The 18,379-nt window shown below is 35.4% G+C and overlaps 1 protein-coding gene across 1 annotated transcript in view; it reads left to right on the forward strand.

The window, feature by feature from the left end:
- The first annotated feature begins 4,381 nt into the window (after window positions 1–4,381).
- The window catches only part of glra2 (glycine receptor, alpha 2), a 32,006-nt gene continuing 18,008 nt past the window's right edge, over window positions 4,382–18,379 (forward strand). The window contains exons 1-3 of the mRNA XM_079881859.1: window positions 4,382–4,855; window positions 11,148–11,281; window positions 14,990–15,057. Of these exons, the coding sequence (XP_079737985.1) occupies window positions 4,788–4,855; window positions 11,148–11,281; window positions 14,990–15,057 (270 nt within the window). The 5' untranslated portion in view covers window positions 4,382–4,787. The remainder of the gene's footprint in view (window positions 4,856–11,147; window positions 11,282–14,989; window positions 15,058–18,379) is intronic.

Raw genomic sequence — 18,379 nt, forward strand, 5'->3', positions numbered from 1 at the left:
AACATTATCATGTTGGCAAAATGATCGAATGGAATGTTTTCTTAACATTCACACACTAAAAAATAAATAAATAATTCTTTACCCTTCATTTGACTGAATTTTACACACAATTCAACATAAAATATAGCTGCGAGCAGCGATTGCGGGCCCAAGCCGGTGGCACCGCCACCCTGGTGCATTTAGTTGCACTAAAGGCACCGGGGTGGCGGTGTCACCGGCTTGGGCCCTCCATCGCTGCTCGCAGCTATATTTATATATATATATATATATATATATATATATATATATATATATATATAAATGTAATATATATATATATATATATATATATATATATATATATCGGACAAGTAATATTCTCTGTCTTGTCACTTTAAAATATATATATATATATAAAATTCAGAGGCCGATTTTGCAAATAAATTCACATTCAAACCAAAATATCTGACTTCCTGTTGGTCAGAGCTAATGACTGTAAAATAGAAACTTGTCCGGCTCGATGAGACCAATATATGTACTGATTTTTGTAACTGTGGGTAAAAGTAACCCCCCATTTTGCCAAAAGCATTTTGAAAGTGACACAGTTATTGTTGCCAGTTGGTGGCGCTATAACTTTGACTCACAATAGTTACATCCATCTGACTGGCCTCTTACCACGAACACACTACTGAAGTTTCATCAAGATCAGTTAATGTGTGCAGAAGTTATAACACTTCGTGTCTCTCTTTTCTCGCCATAAATTCGTTTCCTCGCCACGGCCAAACCGTTCGAGATATCAAAAATCCGTCCGCAATTTAGCATCCTCAAAGTCTTGACTTCATGCACACCGAGTTTGGTGGGGATGGGATGAATTTTCTAGGAGGAGTATTTCACATTCCACAGCAAGCGTTCTCCAAACAACCCATAATAGCCGACTTCCTGTTGGGCTGGCGTAAAACTTGACCAGGGAAAAGTTGTTTGGCCCGATGAGATCTATATGTGTACCGAATTTCATATTAATTCATGCAAGCGTGTTTGATATATGGACCAAGTTTTCAGACCCCGTTTAAGGGGGCGCCGTTGAGCCCCCCTGCCACGCCCGTTTCTGAAACTTTTCACGTCTACTGGCTAATAAGTGTGATGTTATCTGTTGAGTTTCATCCAATTTCAAGTATGCTAAGAGTCTCAAAAGCATCCGAAAAGAATATTAAAGTTTGATGCGTTGCCACGGCAACAGTATCTAAGATATCAATAATCCTTTCACAGGTCTACATCTGCCATGTGTTTAAATTATACACATAAAGTTTGAAGCAAATCGGGTAAAAATAAGACGGTGATTTCAAAGCATTTTGAAAGTGACACACTTCCTGCTGCCAGTTGGTGGCGCTATAACTCTGACTCACAATAGTCACATCAATGTGATCGGCCTCTTACAATGAACACACTGCTGAAGTTTCATCAAGATCAGTTAATGTATGCAGAAGTTATAACACACTTCCTGTTTCCATTATTCGCCATAAATTAGTTATCTCGCCACGGCCAAACCGTTCGAGATATCAAAAATCCCCTGGCAATTTTTCATCCTCAATGTCTTGACTTCATGCTGACCGAGTTTGGAGGCGATTGGATGAATTCCCTAGGAGGAGTATTTCACATTCCATTGCATGCGTTTTCCAAACAACGTATAATAACTGACTTCCTGTTGGGCTTTTGTAAAACTTAGAGCACGAAAGATGTTCGGCCCGATGAGATCTATATGTGTACTGAGTTTCATATTATTACATGCAAGCGTGTTTGATATATGGACCAAGATTTCGGACCCCATTCCAGGGGGCGCTGTCGAGCCCCCCTGCCACGCCCGGGTACCAGCTTCAGTCCGGCCCTGATGGCCGTGGGTTCTGACCTGTGTGCAAAGTTTCAAGAGTTTTCGAGCATGTTAAGGGCCCCAAAAGCCCCTGAAACCTTGAAAAACAAAGATTAAATGGAATAGACAAATCCCCCCCCCCACACACACACACACAGACACAGAGAGAGAGAGAAAATTCTCCAGAAAATCCACATTCAAACCAAAATATCTGACTTCCTGTGGGTCTGAGGTTATGACTGTAAATTAGAAAGGTGTCCTGCTTGATGAGAACAATACACCTACCAAGTTTTGTGATTCTAGGAAAAACTAAGCCTCCATTTTTGACTAAAGGTGGCGCTACTGAGCCATTCCACCACGCCCGTATCTGAAACTTTGCACATGTCTACTGTATAATAAATGTGATGTGTCTGTCGAGTTTCATGCATTTTCAAGCATGTGAAGAGTCTCAAAAGCATCCAAAAAGAATATTAAAGTTTGATGCGTTGCCACGGCAACAGTATCTAAGATATCAATAATCCTTTCACAGGTCTACATCTGCCGTGTGTCTACATTATACACATAAAGTTTTAAGCAAATCGGGTAAAAATAAGAAAGTGATTTCAAAGCATTTTGAAAGTGACACACTTCCTGTTGCCAGTTGGTGGCGCTATAACTTTGACTCACAAAGGTCACATCCATGTGATCGGCCTCTTACAACGAACACACTGCTGAAGTTTCATCAAGATCAGATAATGTATGCAGAAGTTATAACACACTTCCTGTGTCCCATTATTCGCCATAAATTCGTTTCCTCGCCACGGCCAAACCGTTCGAGATATCAAAAATCTGTTCGCAAGAATTCATCCTCAATGTCTTGACTTCATTCACACCGAGTTTGGCGGCGATCGGATGAATTCCCTAGGAGGAGTATTTCACATTCCATTGTATGCGTTTTCCAAACAACGTATAATAACCGACTTCCTGTTGGGCTTTTGTAAAACTTAGAGCACGAAAGTTGTTCGGCCCGATGAGATCTATATGTGTACTGAGTTTCATATTATTACATGCAAGCGTGTTTGATATATGGACCAAGTTTTCTGACACCATTCCAGGGGGCGCTGTCGAGCCCCCCTGCCACGCCCCGGTGCCAGCTTCAGTCCGGCCCTGATGGCCGCGGATTCTGACCTGTGTGCAAAGTTTCAAGAGTTTTTGAGCATGTTAAGGGCCCCAAAAGTGGCAAAAAGGCAAAAAAAAAAATAATGAAGAAAAAAAAAAAAAATAATCCTTACGAAAACAATAGGGCCTTCGCCCTTTCAGGGCTTGGGCCCTAATTAGTTAAGTCAACACAATTTATTTGATTCAGGTTACATTCATTTTCTCTAGTATGTTTAACTTTATTACAATCGTCAAACTAGATTTTCTTATGTTGGTCCAACTTAATTTTAAAAAATTTTTTAATTTACATCAAAATGTTCTCAGTGTGGCGGCATTTGTGTGAAACTTCATATACTCAGAGAGACAATATCTGACGTTATTTAATAAAGCAATAAGCCACGAGAAGCTGCATATTCTGTGATTTTACCGGCTGTTCTTCTACACAACACAAACAAAATACTTTTTTTTTATTTTTTTTATAAAAACGGCAATACGATATAAAACAAGACATAATAAGTTATATTTGATAATGATAATAGTCAATTCTTCCACCAAGTAATATAGCTAACAGGTTGTTTAAGGTTAATGAACAGAAACACAGTGTCAATTAAAACAAACAAACAAACAAACAAAAATCTCCAGATTTGATAAGTTTCCCCATATAGACTCTCAGATATAACAGGTGTCTGCTCGACGAAACACGAGAAAGCGCTTTCCTCGGCCGCTAATGTGATTCTGTCGGTCACACAGGCGTGACCCCGTCTGTCACTCAGCAACAAGCTCAACCTTTTAGCATCTGCAATCATGTGCTAAGTGAATCTGTTTCCAAGGCAACCTGGGTTCCCGCTAAATTCCCAAGAGGTGTGTGCTGGTGAGCCTATTGTTTATTTCCTTTTTAATTTGATAGATATAAAAAAAGAAGAAGAAAACAATAAGGAAATATGGAGGTTGAGCATAATATTCTTTATTTTTTAAGATGACTAGCCTACTTTACCTGCAATATAGAGAATATATGATGTTTATTCATTTTTATGTACAAAAACATATGTTTAAGTGAATCGAATCAGTGTGCGAATTACTGAATAACAATTAATAATTGTTTTTTATGGAATATTGCAGTGTTTATTCTAAATGATTTATAGGTGCACATCATTATTGTGTTAATAATCTTGAATCAGAATAACAGTGACATCTCTTCTCTGATGACGAGGGCGGGGCAACCTCTCACTCTCATGAGATCCACCAATAGCAAACCACAACCATCCAATCAATTCCCCACAGACACAATCAAGCCCCGCCCACATTTGTTCTTGTTCGCGAAGCGTTTCACTCGGATACGACACTATAGGGAATTAAAGACGAGCGCAAATCTCCTGTCTATGAAGATCCTGGTTCGAGCTTTAACGAAACCTTCCAAAATTCCCTAATAATATTCCAATGTCCCTCCCTGATCAAAATCCACTCACGATCTGCCACTTTGAAACAGTTGCGCATGCGCAGAGAGAGGCGCGGAGCTGCCCGAGTGCTGAACCCCGCGCGCGCCTGTGATTTAAAGAGATGCTCCTGCACTGACACACTCGACACACACACACACACACACCGTTTCATCACAAGCAGGATTTCTCTTGTCATCTCTAATGGTGTTTCCTTCAAGCGCGGAATGATTTTGGGAGCTTTGCGGGGTTTTTCGTGGACGCGGTGCGTCTCGGTGTCGGATAAACCATGAGAATCTGGGCTGAAGTGGTTCTGGGTTCACCTGAGGAAAACTGTGCTTTAGTTCTGGAGAAAACGCGACGGGTGTTCGGGAATGACTCGCCCTTCTGTGAAACTCCTCTCAACTTTACTCGCGTGTTTGATAGGAATGCACAACTTCAGGTATGTACTTCAGTTATTACTTCCAGACGCGACTGTCAAAGCAACATTAGTCATATATTAGCTTATATATTAGTCAATATTAGCCGTATATTAGTATACATATCGTTTATAAGAGCGCTTCGGCTCGTTCTCTTGTGCGCGGATGCTGACGTGCGTTGCCATGGCAATTAAAGAATGCTCGAATGAAAATGAGAACGGCAAAGAAAACATCAAAGAAGAATCGGAAGTTACAGTTACAACCAGAGATGAGGATTCCATTCTGTTTCTGTAATGCTAAAGGAGACCGGGGCTAGTTGTCACAGGTCTAATCATAATCTAGATCGTCTTGTTGGTTCCAAACACACACAGTCAAAACGAAAATTTATTCAGACACTTACCTCCAACATTTCTCACATTATCTCAGTTTATTCGCTATAGTTTAGAGAACGGTAATGAAATATGAGCAGAACTCAGTTGATATTTGACTGGTTTTGTCCGTCCTTCTGTTAGACTGTCTCACACATGAATTATGTTGAATATCTGTCAGCTGTTAAATTTAACTACACAATTAGATAATACCAGTTTAGCTCAACCAATCACTGCTTCATTTTGTTCAGTCTGTGTGTAAAAAGAGCATTAGCAATTAAAGACAACACACTTCAGCAAAACATGATCAGCTCAAAGTGTCTTTATAAATGTCACTGTATGAAGAGTTATTGGGTGTAATATCTCACAGTTTACTTTATTCTGCTCTCCTCACTTACAGAAATGAACTATAGTGTCCTGATCACACTAGTAGAAAACTATCAAACATTATATCTGGTGTCTGAGTAATCTTTGGTTTGACTCTATACATATAAAAAGCATTTTTTGGTACCATAAAGATCCTTTAATTGAATAGTACTGAGTTTCCCCCAAATTTGAATAATCTAAAGAACCCTTTTCCCACTATAAAGAGCCTTTTGAGCATTTGAAAGGTTCCACAGATTTGAAAGGTTCTTCACGGAATAATCAATGTCAAACAAAGAACGTTTATGTTAAAAAGCATAAGGTGAAAAATTACAATGTCAAAGAAAATATCAAAAAGTCCAGTCAAACCAACGCTTGCTTTCTCTAGCAGGGCTTTAGTTTGTTGGTTTCAAAGCAAATTTGTATTATTTTTGTGAATTCTGTGGCATATTTTTGTAAAATATGTTGGTTAATAAGTAAACAAATAAAACTACTTTTACATACATTAAGTCTCTATATAATGAAGGGGAGGTATTTCTCATAAAATGTCAAGTTGTGTCACTTTTTTTATTAATTATGTTTATTTTTTGTGTGTGTGTGACAACATGCCCCACTGTGTTAAATGCCTGTTTCTTATTTCCTGGACAACAACGGTGGACATTTTTATGTATGTGTGTCTAAACAGAAACTGACATTCAAAAATAAACCTTCCCTGAAAAATATTCAGTGAAAGTGTGACAACTAGCCCCGCTGTGACAACTAGCCCCGCTGTGACAACTAGCCCCGCTGTGACAACTAGCCCCACTGAGACAACTAGCCCCGCTGTATAGCCTCATTTAATTGTTATGCAGAATATTTATTCTGTTATTTGTGTGCCTTGATACGACATTGAAAAAAAAAATCAATATTTTCTTGAATTCTACTTTATTCTATTCTAGTGATGCCCCCCCCCCATCCCCCATCCCCCCCCCCCATAAATTATATCCAGAACATAGAGTTTCCAGAACAGTGTTTGCAGTAGAACAGCAGTGAATGTTTACTGATGTTTAGTGAATGTTTAGTGAATGTTTACTGATGTTTACTGATGTTTAGTGAATGTTTACTGATGTTTACTGATGTTTACTGAATGTTTACTGATGTTTTGTGAATGTTTACTGATGTTTACTGAATGTTTACTGATGTTTACTGATGTTTAGTGATGTTTTGTGAATGTTTACTGATGTTTACTGAATGTTTACTGATGTTTACTGATGTTTACTGAATGTTTACTGATGTTTACTGATGTTTAGTGATGTTTAGTGATGTTTACTGATGTTTAGTGAATGTTTACTGATGTTTACTGATGTTTAGTGATGTTTACTGATGTTTACTGATGTTTACTGAATGTTTACTGATGTTTACTGATGTTTAGTGAATGTTTACTGATGTTTACTGATGTTTAGTGAATGTTTACTGATGTTTAGTGAATGTTTACTGATGTTTAGTGAATATTTACTGATGTTTAGTGAATGTTTACTGATGTTTACTGATGTTTAGTGATGTTTACTGATGTTTAGTGATGTTTACTGATGTTTAGTGAATGTTTAGTGAATGTTTACTGATGTTTACTGATGTTTAGTGATGTTTACTGATGTTTAGTGATGTTTACTGATGTTTAGTGAATGTTTAGTGAATGTTTACTGATGTTTACTGATGTTTAGTGAATGTTTACTGATGTTTACTGATGTTTAGTGAATGTTTACTGATGTTTAGTGAATGTTTACTGATGTTTACTGATGTTTAGTGAATGTTTAGTGAATGTTTACTGATGTTTAGTGAATGTTTACTGATGTTTACTGATGTTTAGTGAATGTTTACTGATGTTTAGTGAATGTTTACTGATGTTTACTGATGTTTAGTGAATGTTTACTGATGTTTACTGATGTTTAGTGAATGTTTACTGATGTTTACTGATGTTTACTGATGTTTAGTGAATGTTTACTGATGTTTACTGATGTTTACTGATGTTTAGTGAATGTTTACTGATGTTTAGTGAATGTTTACTGATGTTTAGTGAATGTTTACTGATGTTTAGTGAATGTTTACTGATGTTTAGTGAATGTTTACTGATGTTTAGTGATGTTTAGTGAATGTTTACTGATGTTTAGTGATGTTTACTGATGTTTAGTGAATGTTTACTGATGTTTTGTGAATGTTTACTGATGTTTAGTGAATGTTTACTGATGTTTACTGATGTTTAGTGATGTTTAGTTAATGTTTACTGATGTTTAGTGAATGTTTACTGATGTTTTGTGATGTTTAGTGAATGTTTACTGATGTTTAGTGAATGTTTACTGATGTTTAGTGATGTTTACTGATGTTTAGTGAATGTTTACTGATGTTTAGTGAATGTTTACTGATGTTTAGTGAATGTTTACTGATGTTTTGTGAATGTTTACTGATGTTTACTGATGTTTAGTGAATGTTTACTGATGTTTAGTGAATGTTTACTGATGTTTAGTGAATGTTTACTGATGTTTTGTGAATGTTTACTGATGTTTACTGATGTTTAGTGAATGTTTACTGATGTTTAGTGAATGTTTACTGATGTTTACTGATGTTTACTGATGTTTTGTGAATGTTTACTGATGTTTACTGATGTTTAGTGAATGTTTACTGATGTTTAGTGAATGTTTACTGATGTTTAGTGATGTTTTGTGAATGTTTACTGATGTTTACTGATGTTTACTGATGTTTTGTGAATGTTTACTGATGTTTACTGATGTTTAGTGAATGTTTACTGATGTTTAGTGATGTTTAGTGAATGTTTACTGATGTTTAGTGAATGTTTACTGATGTTTAGTGATGTTTAGTGAATGTTTACTGATGTTTACTGATGTTTACTGATGTTTAGTGAATGTTTACTGATGTTTAGTGAATGTTTACTGATGTTTAGTGAATGTTTACTGATGTTTACTGATGTTTAGTGAATGTTTACTGATGTTTACTGATGTTTAGTGAATGTTTACTGATGTTTTGTGAATGTTTACTGATGTTTAGTGAATGTTTACTGATGTTTAGTGATGTTTAGTGAATGTTTACTGATGTTTAGTGAATGTTTACTGATGTTTAGTGAATGTTTACTGATGTTTTGTGAATGTTTACTGATGTTTAGTGAATGTTTACTGATGTTTACTGATGTTTTGTGAATGTTTACTGATGTTTACTGATGTTTAGTGAATGTTTACTGATGTTTAGTGATGTTTAGTGAATGTTTACTGATGTTTTGTGAATGTTTACTGATGTTTAGTGATGTTTACTGATGTTTTGTGATGTTTAGTGAATGTTTACTGATGTTTAGTGAATGTTTACTGATGTTTAGTGATGTTTACTGATGTTTAGTGATGTTTAGTGAATGTTTACTGATGTTTAGTGAATGTTTACTGATGTTTAGTGAATGTTTACTGATGTTTACTGATGTTTACTGATGTTTAGTGAATGTTTACTGATGTTTTGTGAATGTTTACTGATGTTTAGTGAATGTTTACTGATGTTTTGTGAATGTTTACTGATGTTTACTGATGTTTAGTGAATGTTTACTGATGTTTACTGATGTTTTGTGAATGTTTACTGATGTTTACTGATGTTTAGTGAATGTTTACTGATGTTTAGTGATGTTTAGTGAATGTTTACTGATGTTTTGTGAATGTTTACTGATGTTTAGTGATGTTTACTGATGTTTTGTGATGTTTAGTGAATGTTTACTGATGTTTAGTGAATGTTTACTGATGTTTAGTGATGTTTACTGATGTTTAGTGATGTTTAGTGAATGTTTACTGATGTTTAGTGAATGTTTACTGATGTTTAGTGAATGTTTACTGATGTTTACTGATGTTTACTGATGTTTAGTGAATGTTTACTGATGTTTTGTGAATGTTTACTGATGTTTAGTGAATGTTTACTGATGTTTTGTGAATGTTTACTGATGTTTACTGATGTTTAGTGAATGTTTACTGATGTTTAGTGAATGTTTACTGATGTTTAGTGAATGTTTACTGATGTTTAGTGAATGTTTACTGATGTTTACTGATGTTTACTGATGTTTAGTGAATGTTTACTGATGTTTAGTGAATGTTTACTGATGTTTACTGATGTTTACTGATGTTTAGTGAATGTTTACTGATGTTTAGTGAATGTTTACTGATGTTTAGTGAATGTTTACTGATGTTTACCGATGTTTAGTGAATGTTTACTGATGTTTTGTGAATGTTTACTGATGTTTAGTGAATGTTTACTGATGTTTTGTGAATGTTTACTGATGTTTACTGATGTTTAGTGAATGTTTACTGATGTTTAGTGAATGTTTACTGATGTTTAGTGAATGTTTACTGATGTTTTGTGAATGTTTACTGATGTTTACTGATGTTTAGTGAATGTTTACTGATGTTTAGTGATGTTTACTGATGTTTAGTGAATGTTTACTGATGTTTAGTGATGTTTACTGATGTTTACTGATGTTTAGTGAATGTTTACTGATGTTTTGTGAATGTTTACTGATGTTTACTGATGTTTAGTGAATGTTTACTGATGTTTACTGATGTTTAGTGAATGTTTACTGATGTTTACTGATGTTTAACGATGTTTACTGATGTTTAGTGATGTTTACTGATGTTTAGTGATGTTTACTGATGTTTAGTGAATATTTACTGATGTTTACTGATGTTTAGTGAATGTTTACTGATGTTTACTGATGTTTAACGATGTTTACTGATGTTTAATGAATGTTTACTGATGTTTACTGATGTTTAGTGAATATTTACTGATGTTTTGTGAATGTTTACTGATGTTTTGTGAATGTTTACTGATGTTTAACGATGTTTACTGATGTTTACTGATGTTTAGTGAATGTTTAGTGAATGTTTACTGATGTTTAGTGAATGTTTACTGATGTTTTGTGAATGTTTACTGATGTTTACTGATGTTTACTGATGTTTAGTGAATGTTTACTGATGTTTTGTGAATGTTTACTGATGTTTAGTGAATGTTTACTGATGTTTACTGATGTTTAGTGAATGTTTACTGATGTTTTGTGAATGTTTACTGATGTTTAGTGAATGTTTACTGATGTTTTGTGAATGCTTACTGATGTTTAGTGAATGTTTACTGATGTTTACTGATGTTTACCGATGTTTAGTCATGTTTACCGATGTTTAATGAATGTTTATTGATGTTTAGTGAATGTTTAGTGATGTTTTGTGAATGTTTACTGATGTTTAGTGAATGTTTACTGATGTTTAGTCATGTTTACTGAATGTTTACTGATGTTTACTGATGTTTACCGATGTTTAGTCATGTTTACCGATGTTTAATGAATGTTTACTGATGTTTAGTGAATGTTTAGTGATGTTTAGTGAATGTTTACTGATGTTTACTGAATGTTTACTGATGTTTAGTGAATGTTTACTGATGTTTAGTGAATGTTTACTGATGTTTACTGATGTTTAGTGAATGTTTGCTGATGTTTACTGAATGTTTACTGATGTTTAGTGAATGTTTACTGATGTTTAGTGAATGTTTACTGATGTTTACTGACTCCGTGTCTCAGGATAACAGCAGGTCAAGAGAACGAGAGACTGTTCGCTCGTGAATCTTCATCTGCGATGTCGCCCTCAGATTTCCTAGACAAACTGATGGGCCGAACATCGGGATATGATGCGCGGATTCGACCCAACTTCAAAGGCAGGTTCAGTTCTGGATTACAATCTCCTGAATGTGAATCAGTCAAACATTCTGATGCTGCTTTCAGACATCAAGAGTTTCAAAACGTGTAATTTAAAGTGTAATTTATTCCTGTGATCAAAGCTGAATGTTCAGCATCATTACTCCAGTCTTCAGTGTCACATGATCCTTCAGAAATCACTCTAATATGATGATTTGATGATCAAGAAACATTTATGATTATTATCAGTGTTGAAAACAGTTCATATGAAAAAGGATTTTCATTTTCATTCAATGAAAATTTCAATTTTCAAAATAGAAACAGAATCTTTTGTAACATTATAAATGTCTTTACTGTCACTTTTGATACATTTAATGCGTCCTTGATGAATAGAATAAATAAATAAAAATACTGACCCCAAACCTTTGAACGATAGTGATAGAAATATATAATTATGTAATTATTTACTCACCCTCATGATGTCTTTCCAAATCCATATGCTGTTATTTATTTCTGTGAAACAGAAAAGATTTTTTTTAAGAATGTTCAATGTAGGTAAATATAGACTTATATTTTCATACATATTTTCCCTAACTTGCTTTAATGATTTATTTAGTGCAACAAATACAACCATAATGTAAATGTAAAATAATGTAAAACTTTTTTTTCATATAACACTGATTTTTTGTTCAATTACAGCAACAAGAATTTTGGATGAAATGTTCATAATTTATTAAATTAATGTCACAATGCATTCCTTCCTTTCATTATGCAAAATATAATTTATTAGTTTTGGGTGAAATGTGACCGGGACAGATTATTAACAGATTCACTTTTCGTTTGTTTTGTTTTAAACGAAAAACCCACACAAAAGGTCTAGTTTATTATCACAGATTAATGCATGAACTAACATGAACCAACAATAAGCAATAACATTTGTAAAGCATTTAGGATATTTTTTAATGACTCTACAAATTTGATCAAACCATCAAAATATAAGGAAAACATTTGATATTTTTAAATATGAGGGAAGAACAAACACTAAACTTGGTGATGGTGAACAAAATTATGTCAAACTACAGATAAATGTTTTATTTTACGATGCAAAAAAATGCACAGAGAAACAAAAAGCCGAGAGGAAAAAGCAAACATTGACTACAACATAATCAGTTATTAATATTTGGTTGATTCTCTCATTTTTGCATGTGTTCATAATTTCTTTGCCTGGACAAAAATGCTGTTGCACGATTCGTCATGTTTCATTGCGTTATTATCACTAATAAAACAAGCACAACTACACAATATGACTACATAATCTATAATAATATTTGAATAAAGGGTGAAGATGATGTTGAGTTAAGATTAATAAATACTGTAGAGGTGCTGTTCATTAATGAAACTTTATTGTAAAGTGTTCCCAAACACACCATAAAAGCATCATTGCAGTAATCCGCACAGCTATACTCCACATTCATCTGCCCATGCAATATTGAAGGTTACTGGAAGCTGGTGGGACTTTGGTTAAAGTATAAAAAAATTTATCAAACCAGAGGACAGGCTAAAGAACACAGTGGAGTTCTTCTGATGTATTATTTAAAGAGGATATTACAAATATTGATGCTGTTTTTGAGCTCTAGAACAGGTTTTCCTGCTTGAATGTTGATTATTCTCCTCATATTCTCCATTGTTGCGGCTCCTCTCTTCCCAGTCTGTCAGTAACGCTCTGTTTACTTCCTATCTCTATGAAGCCCCTCCTCCTGAAAGCACACTGTGCTCTGATTGGTCGGCTGAAGCAGTGTGTTGTGATTGGTCGAGCGCTTTGAGTGTGTTTGGGAAATGTCCCGCCCCTTTCCATAACCGCCAGTTTAACACACTACTAACTAACTCAACCAGGCCCCGCCCCTTTATTCTGCGCATTAATTATTATAATGAGGAATATTGTGACGTGTTCGTTCCCGGAAGAAACTCAAGACTACAATGGAGGCGTTTCAGGGAGTTCAGAAACACTGATATAGAGAAGAACTCACTTTTTAATGCTCAAACAGCAACATTACACACTAAAGACAGATGAAAACTTTAAAAATCAATATAAGACCCCTTTAAGACTAGTGAAAGATGTCTTCAACTGGTTCTTTAGGGTCGTGATGTTTGATCCACCGCTGAACATCAGAGACAGTGAAGGTTCTGGAAAGCAACTTTGTTTCTTGTTGTAATGGAGGGACTTTTTGATGCTCAAACATCAACACTACACACTGAACACAGATGAACATGAGGAAGAAGCAGAACTCTTCCTCACACACACACACACACACACACACACACACACACACACACACACACCTGGCTTTAGTTGTTGCTATTAAAGTTGAATCTGACTATGTCTGTCACAGGCGAGCGGCCGCTTCTGTACTTTTGGCATGGATGAATGTTTGAGTCAAGTCACCTTTATTTATACAGTGCTTTCTACAACACAGAGTGTTTCAAAGCAGCTTCACAGAGACAACAGGAGAATAATGCAACAAAGTCTGTTTCCAGAAGAAACTAGCGTCACAGTCCAGCTGAAGCCCAGGAGTGATTAAAATGCAATCTTGTTAGAAAACATTCATGAGGTTCAGAATACCTCAGAGGCGCATCTAAAGCAGTATTTTTAGTAACCTGCACCTAGAGTACTTTAATAAACTCCTTTCATGATTTTCAACAAGAATGACAGACTGTATATGATCTAGATTAGCGGAGAGATATTCACTGAAAAGAGTTTGGTGTGGAAACAAGTTTCACTTAAAAAAACAGCAAGTAACACTTTGAATTACATGTGAAATTATGTAGAAAAACTAGTATTTTCCAACGATAACTTCGAAAATATTTTTTTACAGTACATTATCATGATCATTTTTAAATAGATATTTACTGTTTTGCATTAAACTTTAATGATTGTTCTCTTGAAATTATGTTTCTTCTGATTGAGAGAAAAAAAAAACTTTCAAACGGTTTTAAAAAAACATTCAGAGCAATATTATTATTTATAAATTAATATTTCCATTGATTTGTTTATCAGAAGCTTTAATGTGAAGTGACTTACAAATGAGAGATAAAACAAAGTTATTGATTAAAGAGGCAGAAACATGAGATGCTTTAATACAAGCCTCAAAAACAAACTCTTCAGAAGATCAAAGTGAAGCACAGAACATTGATATGAATTATTTTAGTTACACTAAAACAAAACCATTTGTTAAATTATTCAGCGGTGATGCATTAAATGTATCAAAAGTGACAATATAATGTAACATTTATAATGTTACAAAAGATTCTATTTAAAATAAATGCTGTTCTTTTGAACTTTCTATTCATCATAGAATCCTGAATCCTCAGTTTTCATTAAAAAAAAAAAAAAATTTCAACACTGATAATAATCATAAATGTTTCTTGAGCATCAAATCCTCATATTAGAGTGATTTCTGAAGGATCATGTGACACTGAAGACTGGAGTAATGATGCTGAACATTCAGCTTTGATCACAGGAATAAATTACACTTTACTGTATATTCACATAGACAACAGATGATTTACATTATAATAATATTTCACTGTTTTTACTGTATTTTTGATCAAATTCTGATCAAGAAAAGCTTAATTTTGAATGGTTGTATGTGTCAGCTATAGGCTTGAATGGTGAATTTTGTCTTAATATGTTGCAGTTCTTTGGTTTGTAACATCATGTGTTCCTGCAGGTCCACCTGTGAACGTCACGTGCAATATATTCATCAACAGCTTCGGCTCAGTGACGGAGACGACTATGGTGAGTGTGTATCTGTGGTTTACGCCTTTACTTTGCTAAAACACAAACGGACAGGAGTATTGCCTCTGAACTCAACATGACATTAGCTCATTCAAAGGTGCAAATTTAACTAAGTCGGAATATGGCATAAAATCATAGACTGTAAAAACATATGGGCGTAGTGTCCGTGACGTCACCCGTAGGTTTCCGAAGACCGTTTCTGAAGCCTAAAGTGGGCGTGGCCGACCGTCGCCATCTTGGCAGCGCATCACTCCCGAATTTATTTATTTTTACAGTCAGACAGCGAGCTGAGGTAACGTGACGGCTAACAGACAGCAGACAAACGGCTAATGATGACTAATGACCACAGCCGCGGGAATCCACCTGTCACTCAAAAGTGGACACACCCTTAATTATGCAGAAATTTAAGGCTTAATATAATTTAAACGGATGAGTTATAAAAAAATTCACCCCCCTCACAGTCGTCATGAAGAGCAGAATTAGCTATATAGACCAAAGCCACTTTTTGCTCCAGGCTGTAAACGTGTGTTTTTCTGCTGTAAAGTTGGGCGTTTTAACATGGGGGAGATGCAGATTTGACTCACTTCTGCAGCCGGTCTCTAGTGGCCAGTCGATGAACTGCAGTTTAATTCACTTCCGTGTTGTTTTCAAGAGAGAGATAGGGAGGTTGCCGCTTGCATAAAACACTTGTGAATAAAGCAGCGTTTCCATCCCATGTGTTCAAGAGAACAAAATCGACACTTGCTGGGAAATTGGTGCAAAATATCAGTAATAAATTGTAAGTTTCTTAAATATGGCTGTTTCTCCCTCCATCATAAACGAGTGTCTCGGAGCGGCAGACGAAACTCAGTAAACGCTGTCGTGTTCTCTAGCGTTCGGATGCTGGTGTTCGGGAACACACTCGTGTGTGTGAGAGACGCTTCTGGAGGGAATTACACCAAATCATTCTCATCACACACTTCGACTTTCAGAAACACCAAACCAACATTAGAGACGCTGCGATGTGATTGGTCCACTGCTTACTCCAGTTATCCAATCACAGCCTCCGCTGAGGCGAAGTCACATGAGGTTATTGTTAGCCTAGAAATCTAGACGCACCCTAGCGGCAGCAAAATGTATTTTCTTCCAGGGCAGTCTAGCAACTCTCCGTTGACTTTCGAGCTGTAAAAACCTAAATTGGGTCAGGTTAATCACGTCGTGTATAGAGTAGGCGGGGCGGGCTTAACATAATGACGACAGAGTTGCGATGGTTCCCTGCTACTTGAAAACAAAGAATGGAGGCTGCTGCTGGAGAACAGTCTTTCGAATCAGCTTTGGCCGCGACTCTGGAGGACTTGGAGTTTTTCTTTGAGAAAAGAGCAAAGAACGGCACTTAAGTCATTCTTAAAAAAGGAAGATGAGTTCGTAGTTTTGCCGGCAAGATTCAAAAGTTGAATCTATCAACTAACGTCAGCTCCGCTGTTGGGAAAACGCTCTGGTTGGTTGAAGCGCTGTCCTATTGCGTGCCGAGGGAATTTGAAGGACAGCCGTTTATCCGCCCCTCGGATTGAGCCGTGTCTGTGGAGAGTTGCCAGACCCAATATCTTGATGCTTGCCAGGCTAGGTTATTGTTGCACATTGTGGGATTTATTTAATAAATGTTTTTCCAACAATTGTTTCCAGTTTTTTGTTTTTGTTTTAATTTATGCACGTTTCCACACTGTAAAAAGTGTTCAGTTCACTTAACTTAAAAAAAATTGAAGACACCTGTTGCCTTATAATTATTAAGTAGCCTAAATAAACTTAATGCTTAATCAAAAAAAAATTAAGTAATGTGGAATTGTCAAGTTCACAAAACTTAATTTTTTCAATTAAGCATTAAGTTTATTTACTTAATAAGGCAACGGGTTTACTACATTTTTTTAAGTAAGTGAACTGAACACTTTTTACGGTGCATCCAGCATTTCTTTTTTATACAATATCCCAAATTTGCATGAAAATAGTTGGATGGAAACACGGCTAATGTGTGTTCAGTGTGAACAGTTTGTATGATAATTATGAAATGCATGAATCTCTGCTTGGCATGAAGACACGACGACTCGAACTCTCAATATCTGAACATATCAACATCGCTGGTTACTCCAGTTATCCAATCACAGCCTCCGCTGGGGCAGTCACATGAGGTCATTGAGGGATTTATTCAGTAAATATGAGTCCATCGTAGTTTATGCTCGTCTTCTTATCGAATAAAAAGTCATTTTTTATGCACATTTTTTGAATTTATGCTTTTCCATCCACTTTTTTGTGTGCAATATCCCAAAACGAACATAAAAATAGGTGGATGGAAACATGGCTAAACTCTCAATTTACTAGTACTAACATGTTTTTTTTTTTTGCAATTGTCTTCATAAAGTTTAATCAGAATGTACTTCTCAATAAACTGGATAAAATCCAATTAAATCCCACTTACATTTGGAAATGAGCAAGATTGTGGAAACGGTTAATCGAGACTCTACTAACTTTGTTCCAAATCATTCCCCAGACGTTTCCCGTTCAATATGTTTTGTTTTAATTAGTCAAACGGCAAACGATCCTCTCGATTCGCTAGCAGGCCTGCAATTCAGATTGATTAGTTTAATGTTTGGAGATATTCAGACGCTTCAGGGGTAAACAATTCCCAAATCTGGAGTCAAGCCTCATTTTTCTTTTCCAAGGAATATTATTTAGCCCAAAATCCCAACATCTCAAGTGGATATCCAGCACAAACAAGAGAGAAGCTGCTTTGATCAAATGCTAATTTTGTTTACATGTTTTAGAGCAACCAATCATTAATGAACAGTACAGAGAAATTAAAATGAATTCGGACAAAAGCGACAGTGTTTTAGCATTGACGCTGTAAAAAATGATTTTGCACAGATTACTGGAGTAAGTATTTATACTTCAAAATGTTATATTTAATTCAATGTGTTGTTTGCCTTTTTTTACTATCAATTTCTGAGCAAAAAATGTTTATTGTATCCAAATGATAAACAAATGTAAAAACTACTCATTTATACCAGTAATTTAAAACACACACACCCTTTTTATGTTTTGATGAGTACATTATTTATCTTGGTTATTATATACGCAGCTAATTAACTTGGCTGAATCTTTTTGTAATGTTACAATATGCTCGAGTGGAACAAAAGGTCTTGCTAATTCATTCATTCAACACAGTTTTCAAAGAGCTTCATCTCATGAAAACCTTGAAGGAATTTCTATGGCTAAACTTTTAACAAAAACACACAGAAATGTTTATAAAGTCACTGAATGGCTTTGCAATGCACGTTTAAATCATGTCGTT

This window comes from Squalius cephalus (assembly GCF_949319135.1).
Source record: "Squalius cephalus genome assembly, chromosome: 9".
Lineage (NCBI taxonomy): Eukaryota > Metazoa > Chordata > Actinopteri > Cypriniformes > Leuciscidae > Squalius > Squalius cephalus.